Here is a 15021-nt window from a genome sequence, read left to right as displayed (position 1 = left end):
GTCGTCAGACCCCAGGCCCAGACACACAGGCCTCCGAGACTGTCAACAAACATGGTTATGCCACAAGGTGATGTTGTCTGTTAACAAGGACCAGCTTACCTGTTAAACAACCCTACTCTCTCACTCACTCACTCACTCACTCACTAAATACCATGAGAGAAAGAGAGCAAGGGAGTGGGGAGGAAGACAAAGAGTGGGGGATAGGGGGAAGAAAGAAAGAAAGGGATGAAGATGGAAAGAGGTGGAGGGAGTGGGAGATAAATAGGGAAGGAGACTGCCCACCCAAATGTCTATTCTAAACTACAGATCCTGTAGTACTGAGAGTCCAGTACAAGTCCGAACATGCAAACCCAGGCTCCACACACACAAAACGCAGCAACCACACTGGAAGCTACAGGGCAAAGCCCAACAAGCAGGACACTTTCCATGGAATGCCAGTCAAAAGAACAGGTGTTCTGTTACAAGTACACACACACACACTCACAAGCAATTACAGATTATTTTTAAAATGGTCATCATAAATTCTAACTGTGAAATAGTGAACTTAAAATCATAGTAATTGTGACTATGCATTTTGTGTTACTAACCCATGCTGACTGATGACTAGCCTACAATCTATAGACAATCTATAGTACTTGAATCAATAGAGATCAGTGTTACACCACTCCACCAGGCCCTGTGCCCACCTGTAATGTGTTGACAGACAATGAAAGAATCCATTAAACAAGCTAGAACATGAGCAATGCTGACTCTCTTCCTATTACAATACTATTGCGGTGTGTCTGTCTGTATGACTGGCCTTCCATGGAAAGCGTCCAGCATGTTGGGCTTTGGCCTGTGGCTTGTGTGTGTGTGTGTGTGTAGCCTGCATATAATTGTTTACAAAGTCCCCACCATCAGTCTTATCCAGCATTTACCCAATAAACAATTATACATAAACAACTATTTTATTGATTTATCGGTGGCTAGTGCTACCCTATTGCATTGAGCATGTGTAGACGGCATAGATAGCGAGTTGTGTCCTTGGTTTTTTACAATAAATAGTGTTATATCAGCCATGTTGCTGCAGAGAGAGAGAAATAGGGCACTTACCGATAAACACACAGAGAACATCAACTAGAATCAGCATATTTTTCTTGTGAACTGATAGTTCCGTCATCTTCACACTTCTACTCTCTCCGACGAATTATCAAAACTGCATAAACGTTATTGGGAGAAGTTCAGTTGCAAAGGTAAGAGAAAAATAGTGGGAACAATCAGATGTGCTTGTTCTTCCGGATTTCGCTCCCGTAGCCTACCTGGTCTACCTGTTTAAGCCTACGCTCTATAGGTGAGTCAGGGGAAACCACAACTGCAGTATACACCAAACACACGGAGTGTCCTGCGCTGTCAACACACGGACATGTGTGGGTCGCACATTGTCCCCTCGCAAGCAGAGATGCCGGAAGAAAAAAACGTCTGAAATCGTTTCCTTTACGGAAAGTTGAGAGTGGGCAACTGTTTCCAACTAAAGGCGTGTGTGCGTTTACACTCTCCACTACCCAGAGCTGACGTCAGAGCTTTTGTGAAAATAAAAGTTAACCAGACCGCAGGGAGGAGTCAGAGGATGAAGAGATTATTTTTTGTTGAAGAGGTGAAGAGAGAAGCGGTGTTGCAGCAACATCCAGAAAACAATTAAAAAGATGCAAGGTAAATGAGATGGGTCATGGAAGATGTAGGCTTTCTGATAATATATAAACGACTTTTACCCCCCCCCCTCCACATCAATCAATCACATTAATTTATAAAGCCCTTTTTACATCAGCCGATGTCACAAAGTGCTGTACAGAAACCCAGCCTAAAACCCCAAACAGCAAGCAATGCAGATGTAAAAGCATGGTGGCTCGGAAAAACTCCCTAAAGGAAGGAACCTAGGAAGAAACCTAGAGAGGAACCAGGCTCTGACGGGAGGACTAGGTGGCGATCATAACAGTACCTTGGCAAGATGTTCAAACGTTCATAGATGACCAGCAGGGTCAAATAATACTCATCACAGTGGTTGTAGAGGGTGCAACAGGTCAGCACCTCAGGAGTAAATGTCAGTGGGCTTTTCATAGCCGATCATTAAGAGTTCGAGACAGCAGGTGCGGTAGAGAGAGAGTTGAAAACAGCAGGTCCGGAACAAGGTAGCACGTCCGGTGAACAGGTCAGGGTTCCATAGCCGCAGGCAAAACAGTTGAAACTGGAACAGCAGCACGACCAGGTGGACTGGGGACAGCAAGGAGTCATCAGGCCAGGTAGTCCTGAGGCATGGTCCTCGGGCTCAGGTCCTCGGAGAGGAGAGAGAATGAGAGGGACACCGGATAAGACAGGAGAAATACTCCTGATAACAGATTGACCCCAGCCCCCGACACAAACTATTGCAGCATAAATGAATCATTGTTTTTGTTGCTCAGGGCAACGCTGTGCCATAAAGGTAGGCTAAAACACAAAGGAAAATCAGAAACAGAACATGTATTAAGTGAAATATAGTAGAAACAAGCACTCTTTTCCTAAGAAAATACAAGTTGGGCATAACCTAGTATTTCACTGCCAGCCAACCAGATTCTGGGGTCCATTCTTCTTCACGGTCACTCTCCTCAAGCCGACTGTCCTCACTATGATCCAACTGCTCCATTAGGGTCCCTTTGCTCATAGAATGTCCCTGTGTGAGTCTGTATGGGCGTTGCAGCGATGAGACAAGACTGTAATAACCAATTGGATACCATGAAAAAGGGGCCAAAAAAAGATCAAAATGTTTCTTACCATGTGCTCACATGTTTTTGTTGTTTCCTGGAAGAAGTTCCCTGCCCAAATTGATACATCATACCAACCTCTGCACCTCATTGGATTGTTCACTTTAAAACAATTCACATGGGAGGTTGTAGGGTCAAAATGATTTTCTGTTGCCTTAGTGCAACTATGTGCAGTAGAGGGTTAACAGGAGAGGGAATATTCGTAAAGGATATTCCATCCCTTTTCAGGTTTCCTACATCTGTCACAATCTACAATTACACACTAAAATATATAAGGTACACTTTTACAGTCAGGTGGTTCTCCTCATGTTTAATGTGCGTTGTAATATTCTAGGTCTGTGACAACTCCCATTTGGTGATAGTAAAAGTCACTTCAGTTCAGTTGAATGAACAGCCCGCTGTTGAACGTCGCAGCACTAAACAATCCACCTTCTAAAGCCAGCGGTCCCATTGGACCAGAACAAAGACCCAGCAACATGTCTCAATGAGATCAGAGGGTCTTTATTATGCAGCAGTGGTGATCAGGGACATAGACATGCTGGTACAGGAGACAGAGTATCTGAAGAAGAGGCGGCTGGAGGTACTGTAGAGGTGTGAGATGAGATGCATTCGTCTATTTGCCCTTGCATTTCCGCGGCAGGGGCAGACAAAGCTCCTGTAATAAACAAACAGACAAACTAATGACATTTTTATTAAATTATTTAAATGAATGAGTAAATGAGAGAAACGTAGCTCACCTGTAGGCGCGGCGAGGCGCTAGCGGAGCGTGCAGCTAGGGTAACCGTGTACGGGTTGTATCCTTGGAACAGCGCCTTCCGCTGGTTGGGCTGTGAAAGGGCCTGCACCCTCTCACTGGCTACTGCCTTCCTCACTGGCCCCGGCACAGGCCAGATGACTGGACGGTCCTGGGCATACTGGGGGTGGTCAGACTTAGGCACTAGGAGAGGGGAGGTGGGAGGAGGAAGGAGACGGAGAGAGTAATGGAAAAAGAGAGAGTGTGTGCGAGACAGGTAGAGTAGTGACAATTTTCAGGCTAAAAATTAACACCACATTTACTTTGCAATGTAGTTGGATGGCCGTTATTAAACGTTACTGTCTGAGGTAAATACGAGGTATCCTAAGTGTCTTACTGGCAAGGAGCTGTAGTCGGGAGGAGGTTGCAGCTGGGTGGGGGGGTGCCAGGGAGGTCTTGGATGAATGGGGCGAATAGAGACCCTGCCTCCGCTTGGGACAGGCCAACTGGCAGACCCTAGGACTGGCTACTGCAGTCTGCACCGCTCTGCTCAGCTAGAGAGAGAGACACATACAAAGAGAGGAAACAAGAGAGATAGCTAGATATAGAGAGACACAGATAAGAGAGGGTTATACATTGAGGTGTGTGTGTGTGGTGCTCACGGAGGCCAGTAGGGGGCGGTCAGATACCCAGCCTGCGGTGGGGAGGCGGGGCAAAGCCAGAGAACACACTCTATTGGATGGATAGGCACTCAGAGCTGCTACACTGACCTCCCATTGGGGAGATGATCTGAAGAGGGAGGAGGAGAGTCATCAATAGTCATCATAGACATCATGCATTATACACATCATTAACATACTGTACAATATTATGACACAATATGAAGTCGCACCTGCTCTGTTCGAACCCAGAATTAAGCCGCTTCCTGCCACACAGCTGGGACCAGTGGGGCGTCAACTCTACAACAAAAACAGTAACATTAAAAAGGTCATTATAAAGTCAATTATCCACAACACAAACATCATAGAGACAGAAAGGGAGTGAAAAAGGGATAGGGACAGAAAGAGAGTGGGGTGATCTTACCAAACGTGGTGGTGGAGCCATTTCTTTCAGGTGGGAGTTCATCTAGCCAGTAGACTGACCGTCTGGAAGGAAAAGAATCAGTCAGTCTGTCAGTGTGTGTGTGTGTGTGTGTGTGTGTGTTTGTGTGGCAGTACCGGTCAGGGAATCGGAGCAGGTTGGGTTTGGGCTGAGCGAGTTGCACCATCCGGGTAGTCATGGATACGCGAGCTGCTGAAGCATAACAAAAAGATGACTGTTTATTGCACAGGAGGTTGGTGGCACCTTAATTGGGGATGACAGGCTCGTGGTAATGGCTGGAGAGGAATTGGTGGAATGGTATCAAAGACATCAAACACATGGTTTCCACGTGTAAGATGCCATTCCATTAACTCCTTTCCAGCCATTATTATGTGCCTTGCTCCCCTCAGCAACCTCCACTGGTTTATTGTACTTTCCTTTAAATGTCTCTGAACACAGTACACACACACCTTTTCTTCAATGGGAGACAAGTACAAAGTCAAAGGGGTGACAATAACACCTCCTTATGACATGTAAATAGCCTAACAATGGCATAAACATGACCACTAGTAAGAAAATATGTTCAACTTTCTCTCAAATATGCTGTCAGCTATGCACTGGATGCCAAGTTGCCACCGACGTTATTTACTACTACAGTAGGAATAATTCACCTTGAACAATGATAACATAGGCTAGTGAGTCAGTTCATGAGTACACAGTATTAACCAGATACGTTTTTAATAAAGTAAACGCAATATCCACGATTAGCAGCCTAAAATATTTGCACACATCATCACGTTATTTTATCACGTCGCCTACCTGCCGCTGCCTCGCGATCAACTTGGGGTGTGTTCGTAAATTCGCTCTGGAGTGCCAGAGGGCGCTATGTGCGTTCGTACATTTAGAAAAATGTCAGATTGTCCGTTCGTAAATTCAGAGCGCAGGGTTGATGCTCTGGCAGAGGAGTAGGGTTGATCAGAGCATTCTGACCACACAACGGCAGTCGAGCACCCAAGATAACTGGCTAAAGTTGGCTTGCTTGCTACTTCCAGACATAAATGAGAGAACACCTCACTCTGACTATTTTACTTGCCCAAGCAGAGCAGGCTAGGCTCATGTCATCTAGAGTTGGTGGACTGTAACTGTGTTGCTGGCAACAATTTAATAACGTTTTTTTTGCCGACATTTCCTGATATGTGTAGTATTCAACAGGTGTTGTGCGTTCATACATTCATTAGCTAGTTATTCTGCGCTGATACACTCAGACTAGAATGCACTGAAATCTGAGTAGGGGTGCGTTCGTAAATGCACTCTGGCTATCTACTCCAATTTCAGAGCACTCTAGTTTGTGCCAGAGCACTGAATAACTGATGAATTTACGAACGCGCAACACACATTGAATATTACCGGTTGGTAGACGATGGCAAAAAAAAACCGATGAAATTGTTGCCAGCAGCAGTTCGTCACAAACGCTCTAGATAACATCTAAAAAGCCTAATCTGCTCATGTGTTTGGAAGTAGCTAGCAATCTAGCCAACTTCAGCCTGTTAGTAGTCAAGCACTCAATCTAGCCACCTTTAGTCAGTTAGCTTGGGTGCTTGACTGCTAGCCAAAGCGTCCAGTGTGCGCTCTGAACGCTCCGAGAGCGAAACAAATGTATGAATGCCCAGAACGCAGTCTGAGCGCACACTGGCACTCCAGATTGAAATTACCACACCCTAAATAGCCAGTCAAAGTGAATTTACGAACGCACCCTTGATGTTTATCCTTGTTTGCGCTGATACTGACCTCTGGTGGTTGCTATGGTGACGCCGGAATCTATATCATCGGTCATGTCACACACTGTGATGTGTGAACGCTTTCATAATGATGTCATTGAACGCACATGCGGGTATTGTTTCGATTTCTCTTGCAATTCCAATTTAAACACTAGCATACCAATTAGAACGAAGCAATTATATTAGTATGGACAATGGAAAGTAGGAAATATATTTATCTGAACAACCCTTATCCCTTCCCTCTACCTGTGTATATGGGGTTAGACTTAATTTTTTTTAAAACAAAATCACACTTTATTTTCATAGAACACAAGAAAACCTTACAAACAGCACCACAGTAACAAACCTACCTATTATTCTTTAGCTTTCATGATCAAAGTCCAAAAAACATTCACACTTTAACACACTACACTGAGTGCACAAAACATTAGGAACACCTGCTCTTCCCATTACATTCCGACGAGGCGAACGCTATGATCCCTTATTGATGTCATCTGTTTCACCAATTTGTAAGTCGCTCTGGATAAGAGCGTCTGCTAAATGACTTAAATGTAAATGTAAATCTGTGTCTATGAAGTGGGGGAGACAGGTTAAAGGAGGATAATTTAAGCCTTGAGACAATTCAGACATGGATTGTGTATGTGCCATTCGGAGGGTGAATTGGTAAGACAAAATATTTAAATGCCTTTGAACAGGATATGGTAGCAGGCACTCCGATTTGAGTGTGTCAAGAACTGCAACACTGCTGGGTTTTTTTACACTCAACAGTTTGTGTGTATCAAGAATGGTCCACCACTCAAAGGACATCGAACTTGGGAAGTGTGGGAAGCATTGGAGTCAACATGGGCCAGTATCCCTGTGGAGCGCTTTCAACACCTTGTAGTCCATATGCCCCGGTGAACTGAGGCTGTACAGAGGGCAAAAGGGGGTGCAACTCAATATCAGGAAGGTGTTCCTAATATTTTGTACACTCGGGGTATAATATCAGCATTCATACATATAAGTACTGAAATAGCTTTCAAGCACATATTTCTATAATAGCTTTCCACTATAGCGATGTAGCGTTCTACTGTATAGCACTATTGGATGAAACTCCCACCCTGGTACAGCTAGCTAATCAATGTGCCAAACAGATGATCAATAACACTTGACATACAGTAACCTGCTCTGTTACAGCATTTGCCGCAGCATCTCCGCAGACGACAGCACCTTCTGTAATAGTATCACATATAGCCGTGTCCCACTATTGCCTATATAGTGCACTACTTTTGATCAGAGTGCACTAAAGTAGTGCACTACGTAGGGATTAGTGTGCCAGTTGGGATGCTGATAATGAGTGGAGAAGGGTCAGAGGGTCTGTACTATGACAGGGTAGAGCAGAGACAGGTGTTCAGCTCCTCTGATAGGTAGTTTGTGCATGGTGTAGTAGTGGATGACCTCTGGTACAGAGGAGAATGGAGGACTGTTCTCTCCCAGGACGAAACAACTCTCTGAACTCCGAGTGAACTTCATATGCATGAAGCCCTGACAACTCCTGAAAGAGAGAGGAGAGAGAAAAAGAGAGCAGCGTTACAAGAACACCTCCTCCCAGCTGCCCACTGCACTGAGGCTAGGTAACACGGTCACCACTGATAAATCCACGATAATTGACAATTTCAATAAGCATTTCTCAACGGCTGGCCATGCCTTCCTCCTGGCTACTCCTACCCCGGACAACAGCTCCGCCTCCCCCGCAGCTACTCACCAGAGCCTCTCCAGCTTCTCATTCACCCAAATCCAGATCGCAGATGTTCTGAAAGAGCTGCAAAACCTAGACCCATACAAATCAGCTGGGCTAAACAATCTGGAACCTCTATTTCTAAAACTATCCGCCGCCATCGTTGCAACCCCTATTACCAGCCTGTTCAACCTCTCTTTCATATCGTCCAAGATCCCTAAAGATTGGAAAGCTGCCGCAGTCATCCCCCTCTTCAAAGGGGGTGACACCCTAGACCCAAACTGTTACAGACCTATATCCATCCTGCCCTGTCTAAAGTCTTCGAAAGCCAAGTTAATAAACAGATCACTGACCATCTCGAATCCCACCGCACCTTCTCCGCTGTGCAATCTGGCTTCCAAGCCGGTCACGGGTGCACCTCAGCCACGCTCAAGGTACTAAACGACATCATAACCGTCATCGAGAAAAGACAGTACTGTGCAGCAGTCTTCATCGACCTGGCCAAGGCTTTCGACTCTGTCAATCACCTTATTCTTATCGGCAGACTTGGTTTTTCCTAATGACTGCCTCGCCTGGTTCACCAACTACTTTGCAGACAGAGTTCAGTGTGTCAAATCGGAGGGCATGTTGTCTCTATGGGGGTGCCACAAGGTTCAATTCTCAGGCTGACTCTTTCTCTGTATACATCAATGATGTCGCTCTTGCTGCGGGCGATTCCCTGATCCACCTCTACGCAGACGACACCATTCTGTATACTTCCGGCCCGTCCTTGGACACTGTGCTATCTAACCTCCAAACGAGCTTAAATGCCATACAACACTCTTTCCGTGGCCTCCAACTGCTCTTAAACGCTAGTAAAAACCAAATGTATGCTTTTCAACCGTTCGCTGCCCGCACCCGCCCGCCCGACTAGCATCACCACCCTGGACGGTTCCGACCTAGAATATGTGGACAACTATAAATACCTAGGTGTCTGGCTAGACTGTAAACTCTCCTTCCAGACTCATATTAAACATCTAGAATCGTCTTTCTATTTCGCAACAAAGCCTCCTGCACTCACGCCGCTAAACTTACCCTAGTAAAACTGACTATCCTACCAATCCTCGACTTCGGTGATGTCATCTACAAAATAGCTTCCAACACTCTACTCAGCAAACTGGATGCAGTCTATAACAGTGTGTTACGGTAATTTAATTATGCCAATGTGCTTTCATCAATTGAAAGCCCTTAATCTATTTTATGAGAATTTGTAAGATTTCTTGTTTGCATAAAATAGACGCAGACCAGTCTTTCAATAATAGGTAATAGAATTTATTCTCGGAGCGCGCTGACACTTAACCACGTGCAGCAGTTTATATACAGATCATGACATCACTTCACTGCTTTAACAGAATCCCCTCCTCTCGACCAGGACAAAGTAAGGTGAAAAGTTCATTCTAACTTACTAACACACTCCCAGATAACTTTTGACCCCTCAACATTATCGATCACCACTGAACTGACAGTTATAATTAACAGCAAACCTAGGAATGCACTCACTGCCTTATCTAAAAACCCCAGAGCTAAGTTTCAGTAGGGTCAACCATAGGCTTACGACCTTATGTGTTTACACAGTCCCCAACCCATTTGTTTCTGCCTAGTTGGAATGGTGTTCATTAACTTTTTATTACTCCTTGTCCGTGTCACACAATCTCTTCTTATGAACTCATATTGTCAATCACTTATAAAACAAAGTATAAGTTTACGTAGTTACAATTCTATTTAAAATGGGGATATTGTTTATTCATTTATCCATAATAAATTCAACACAGTGCCATCTGTTTTGTTACCAAATCACCTTATACCACCCACCACTGCGACCTGTATGCTCTAGTCGGCTGGCCCTCGCTACATATTCGTCGCCTGGCTCCAGGTCATCTATAAGTCTATGCTAGGTAAAGCTCCGCCTTATCTCAGTTCACTGGTCACGATAACACCCACCCGTAGTGCACGTTCCAGCAGGTATATCTCACTGATCATCCCCAAAGCCAACACCTCATTTGGCCGCCTTTCCTTCCAGATCTCTGCTGCCAGTGACTGGAACGAATTGCAAAAAAAAAAAAAAATACGCTGAAGTTGACCTTTTATGTCCCTTACCAACTTTAAACATCAACTATCTGAGCAGCTGACCGATCGCTGCAGCTGTACATAGTCCATCTGTAAATAGCCCACCCAATCTACCTACCTCATCCCCATACTGTTTTTATTTTATTTACTTTTCTGCTTTACTTGCACATCATCTGCTCATTTATCACTCCAGTGTTAATCTGCTAAATTGTAATTATTCGCTCCTATGGCCTATTTATTGCCTACCTCCTCATGCCTTTTGCACACACTGTATATAGACTCTTTTCTACTGTGTCATTGACTTGTTTATTGTTTACTCCATGTGTAACTCTGTTGTTGTCTGTGTCACACTGCTTTGCTTTATCTTGGCCAGGTTGCAGTTGCAAATGAGAACTTGTTCTCAACTAGCCTACCTGGTTAAATAAAAGGTGAAATTTAAAAAAAAAAAAAAAACCTTAACACCTTATTAGGGCCTAGATAAATATGGAAAACCCATGGAAAACACATTTACGATGATGTGATTGGCATAATGTAGAACATCAGGAAGGCTTCCTGAGTGGTCCAGTGGTCTAAGGCACTAGAGATCCTGGGTCAAGTCCAGGCTCTGTCGCAGCCGGCCGCGCCCGGACCCATGGGGCGGCGCACAATTGGCCCAGCATCGTCCGTTTTAGGGGAGGGTTTGGCCGGCAGGGATGTCCTTGTCCCATCGCGCATTAGCGACTCCTGTGGCGGGCCAGGCGCAATGCAAGCTGACATGGTCGCCAGGTGTTTCTTCCGACACATTGGTGCGGCTGGCTTCCGGGTTAAGCGGGCGTTGTGTCAAGAAGCAGTGCGGCTTGGCTGGGTTGTGTGTCGGGGGACGCACGGCTCTCGATCTTCGCCTCTCCCGAGTCCGTACGGGAGTTGCAGCGATGGGACAAGACTAACTACCAATTGGATACCACAAAATTGTGGAGAAAAACAAACTAACAAAAAAAATAACACCAGGAGAATGAGAGAGGGAGAGTGTGTAAAGGTACCTGAGGGAGAGAGAGTAGTCTTGTGGGCAGGTCTGGCTCTTCCTCACCAGGTAGGAACTCTCTTTGCACAGCGTCAGTAGAGTCTCTGCCTCCGCACGACTCACAGCACCGTGGTACCACCTGCAAGGGGGACATATTACCGTGTGACGCATAGCAAGGGACACAAAATTGTGACACACTGCCAGGGGGAGCTTCTTAAATTATACTGAGAGTCAGCGGTTGAGGGGAAGAACTTACACCTGTCTCTCCAGGGGCAGGCAGGGGTCCACTCTCTCACCCAGGATAGGGGGGGTGTCACCAGGCCTCCGAAGGTTGGCTGCGCCCCCTGGGGCTGTGGGGCTGGTCCTGGGTAGTTTGGCCTGGTCTGACTGGCCTAACGACTTCTCCCACTCCGCCCCCTCAAACTTCACTACAAATGGAGAGTTTTATTAGCCAACTACTTAAATAGCTGGGCAACAGGTAGTCTAGCGGTTAAGAGATTTGAGCCAGTTACCGAAAGGTCGCTGGTTCGAATCCCGGCACAGACTAGGTGAAAAATGTGCCCTTGAGCAAGGCACTGAACTCTTGATTGGTCCTGTAAATCGCTCTGGATAAGAGTGTCGGCTAAATGACTAAAATGTAAAACTGCAGCATCTACTGAGTGCCTCCTACACCAGAACAGAGCATAGCACTGGTCTACTTGCTAGAACTTTAGAGATGATGTATTTAGAGCCCAACAATTCAGTGATGCTTTCCTCTATTAGATATCTACCTGCTAGAGCTTTGGAGATGTTGTCCTTCTTCCATTCCCAGGGCTGGTCGTACTCCTCTGCTGGTCTCTCATCGTCCTGGGGCAGCCTGCTCTGTCTGACCTCTCTCTGGAAGAGGAAGAGGAGAGGATGTAGGAGGATGATGAAATCAAAACAGAGAAGAAGAAGAAGATTGTTACCGGTTCGTCCCTGAGGAACTCTCTCCCCTGCTGCGGTGACGCTTCCCGGTGGCGATGTCGAGTCCTCTCATCGTAGGGGTCATCATAGAGTTGATCTCCGATCCCAACCACAACCCTTCCACTGCCCACTCCTGGTCGGCCCCGCTCTGGGCCCTGCTGGAGCTCTACACACACAATCAATTCTATGCATCTCAGTAGTATGTCAGTCATTTTAGACAGCCAAACGTGAAGTCCAATGTGTGGGTGTGTAGGCAACAGCTAAAAGTAACCAACCTGTGATGACCCTCTGGGCTTCAAAGGGTTCCATGTAGCTGCTGTTGTCCCCTGGACGGAGACTGACACCTAGGATAGGGTTAGGGCTGAAGGCTACCAGGGTAGGACTGGTGATGGGACTGAGGCCCAAGGAAAGGTGTGGGCGAGGGTTAGGCTCCCAATCTGCTCTAAGCCGTGGAACTGGTCTGGCATCAAACGGGTCCGAGTAGACAGTGTCGGAGTCCCCTACTGCTGCAGGAGCAGAGGGAAGCACCTGAAGAGAGTGATGGAGGGTGGGTGGGATAGTGAGAAAAAAGGGTAAAAAAATATTAAAAAAATACTAAAGAGTCGGCCATAAATGAGGAGCATCATGTGGATACAAAGAACATGAAAGGAGGAGATCAACAATAACAACAACTGTCATGCCATACCGGTTCCTGGTGGATGGTGACGGGGCTCAGGGGGATCTTACTGCGACTGAACTCCTGAGAGTCCACCTTGATCAGCCTGTGTTTGGGAGACACCACCTTCACCTGGAATACATTATAACAACCTTGAAAGACCTGTAATAACATGGTCATAACACCTGGTCATAACACCTGTAAAGCCATGTGTTTGATACTGTTAAATCCACCCCATTCCAGCAATTACATTGAGCCAGTCCTTTTATATCTCTGCCAACCAGCCTCCTCTGCTGTAATAACAGCAGAAGATATAACATTTCCCACCTCTGCATCATTGGGAAGGACAGAAGCGAAGGCAGGAAATGCATGCAGGCTTACTGTCCCCCTGCAGCCACCGTAGCAGCCATTTTGTGGTTTCTCTGCGCTCTGGTAGGGGTCTTCAAAGTCCAGGTCTTTCTGGGCTCTGTAGGCCCTCAGGATCTCACTCTCTGTGTAGTCAGGACGCGGAAGCTGGGGGCCGTCACGACGGCTGCCGAAGTTCAGGTAGTCCTTTAACCACTTTGCCATGGGTCTGAGGGAAGGAGAATAAATCAGAATGTTACATCGTATCTAACAAACACTGTCAACACTTCCAATAATGTGTTTACCGTGACAATGGAATCAGTAAAAACAACACACACGGGCATTCAGTGGATGCTCATCAGACTGGGTGTGAGAGGGAATAATACACTGGGTCTGGCAGTCAGTCATTGGACAATGCAAGTGATCAGGGTAGGTCAGACAATTTATCTAAGAGGAATATTAACGTTCTAATGTAACGAATTACATAACTTGCTTGGTATGGGGGCAGTGGACATGAAAGGAGGAAAGACTGGCATGATAGACCTGAGCAGGAAAAACTCTGGGCCCTAGTTGTTTAAAGGCCCATATATATATATATATATATATATTGAGCAAAAGAAAGGACTCTTTCAATCACACGAGCTACCTATGTATCCTTTGCTTTGTGACAGGAGGATCGGAGCTAGATAAAGCTAGGTAGCTGAACTGGAATGCATTCATCAAACTAACGTTTGAGAGAGTAGTAACTGTTTGTTATCTGGCTAGATATAGTACTGTATTTCCATATTTTTATATTTACAAGGCTATATTTCGTTTGAATCTGGAAAGCGACTGACAAGCTACTCAGTCATGGATTTAACGTTACCTACTACGAATGTTTGGCTAGCTATAATCAGTTTATGTTAGCTAGCTAGCTAACGTTAGTCATGTTTGGTGCAACATTGAAGACATAACGTTAACTAGCTAACGTTGGCTATGCAGCTTATATTTGCATAATATAAAAACGATACTTACGTTTTGATGGAAATCGGGACCGTCAGCCAATTACGTATTTAATTGTGTGTCCACCCCCCATGAATTCACAGAAATGTCATTGTAGCTAGCTAACGTTAGCTTGTTAACTTCCCTTGGCTTGAGCTGAAGAAAACAAGTTTGCCTACCACCAACGTAAATTAACTACGCTACGTCAGTTTAAAACAAAGATTAAATGCATTTTGTAGAATATTATTTCAGTTAGCTAGCTAGCTAGCTAGTTGGCTAACGTTACAATTTCTATCTAGCTAACTAATTCGACTATTTTAGTCCGAAATGGTTATCTCACTGAGCTATAATAAAAAAGGGTTAGCGAGCTACAAGAAAGTATTATTCGGTGGGGTTTAACGGTGGTTGGCATCCAATATTAATGGACCATTACCGCCACCAAATGGACTGGAGTATAAATCCATTATACTTCGTAATATAAAAAAAGTATTGCCAACCAACCCTTCACTCATTAAAAAAAGCCACCACTCCATTCCACTATTTTGAACCTTTCTGATCCTATACCAGGCAGAGGGTCTGGGAGGACGGGACACCATTCAACACACCCTCTTCTGCTTTAAAATCGTGTAAACCCAAGTACTTCTCTGCAGCTGCCACCACAACACCTATTTTCTGTGATTTTACAATCTATTCCTGCAGGACAGTTGACTGCAATAGCAATAAACACTAAAAAGCTTACTGAAGCACACTGCATTCGTAGGCCTATCACTCTGTACTGGCAAAATTCTACAGCTCACCTGGAGCCTCTTAGGATCCCTTACCCTTGACACATCTTCCTCTACTTTCTTCACTGCCTCAGCATACGACACCTTCTGCACAACTCTGATCATGGCAACTTCAACCTGCC

The 15021-nt window shown here is 45.4% G+C and overlaps 3 protein-coding genes across 6 annotated transcripts in view; all 3 read right to left on the bottom strand.

The window, feature by feature from the left end:
• Positions 1–1553, bottom strand: part of LOC135542675 (phospholipid phosphatase 2-like) — a 22864-nt gene extending 21311 nt beyond the window's left edge. The window contains exon 1 of the mRNA XM_064969798.1: positions 1093–1553. Within this exon, the coding sequence (XP_064825870.1) occupies positions 1093–1159 (67 nt within the window). The 5' untranslated portion in view covers positions 1160–1553. The remainder of the gene's footprint in view (positions 1–1092) is intronic.
• A 920-nt stretch (positions 1554–2473) lies between these two features.
• On the bottom strand, positions 2474–6557 carry spmap2 (sperm microtubule associated protein 2). 2 transcript variants are annotated; one of them, XM_064969800.1, is made up of 8 exons: positions 5407–6557; positions 4725–4800; positions 4591–4652; positions 4400–4466; positions 4170–4296; positions 3905–4061; positions 3512–3711; positions 2474–3429 (listed from the first exon to the last, which is right to left on the bottom strand). In XM_064969800.1, exons 2-8 carry the CDS (start codon positions 4784–4786, stop codon positions 3388–3390), a joined length of 717 nt encoding a protein of 238 aa, XP_064825872.1. In that variant the 5' UTR covers positions 4787–4800; positions 5407–6557; the 3' UTR covers positions 2474–3387. The 2 variants fall into 2 exon arrangements, with proteins under 2 accessions (XP_064825872.1, XP_064825873.1); XM_064969801.1 differs by having other exon boundaries at positions 4725–4797.
• A 78-nt stretch (positions 6558–6635) lies between these two features.
• Positions 6636–14516, bottom strand: LOC135542669 (SH2 domain-containing adapter protein F-like). 3 transcript variants are annotated; one of them, XM_064969788.1, is made up of 10 exons: positions 14148–14516; positions 13116–13362; positions 12819–12920; positions 12409–12661; positions 12136–12299; positions 11959–12064; positions 11445–11616; positions 11208–11327; positions 10063–10158; positions 7810–7899 (listed from the first exon to the last, which is right to left on the bottom strand). In XM_064969788.1, the coding sequence occupies exons 2-9, from the start codon at positions 13356–13358 to the stop codon at positions 10098–10100; spliced, it is 1221 nt and encodes a 406-aa protein (XP_064825860.1). In that variant the 5' UTR covers positions 13359–13362; positions 14148–14516; the 3' UTR covers positions 7810–7899; positions 10063–10097. The 3 variants fall into 3 exon arrangements, with proteins under 3 accessions (XP_064825858.1, XP_064825859.1, XP_064825860.1); XM_064969786.1 differs by lacking the exon at positions 10063–10158 and having other exon boundaries at positions 6636–7899; XM_064969787.1 differs by lacking the exon at positions 10063–10158 and having other exon boundaries at positions 6636–7899; positions 13170–13362.
• Positions 14517–15021: the final 505 nt, after the last annotated feature.

This window comes from Oncorhynchus masou, chromosome 6 (genome assembly GCF_036934945.1).
Source record: "Oncorhynchus masou masou isolate Uvic2021 chromosome 6, UVic_Omas_1.1, whole genome shotgun sequence".
In the NCBI taxonomy this organism is placed as follows: domain Eukaryota; kingdom Metazoa; phylum Chordata; class Actinopteri; order Salmoniformes; family Salmonidae; genus Oncorhynchus; species Oncorhynchus masou.
This window is presented reverse-complemented; position numbering and strand designations above follow the sequence as displayed.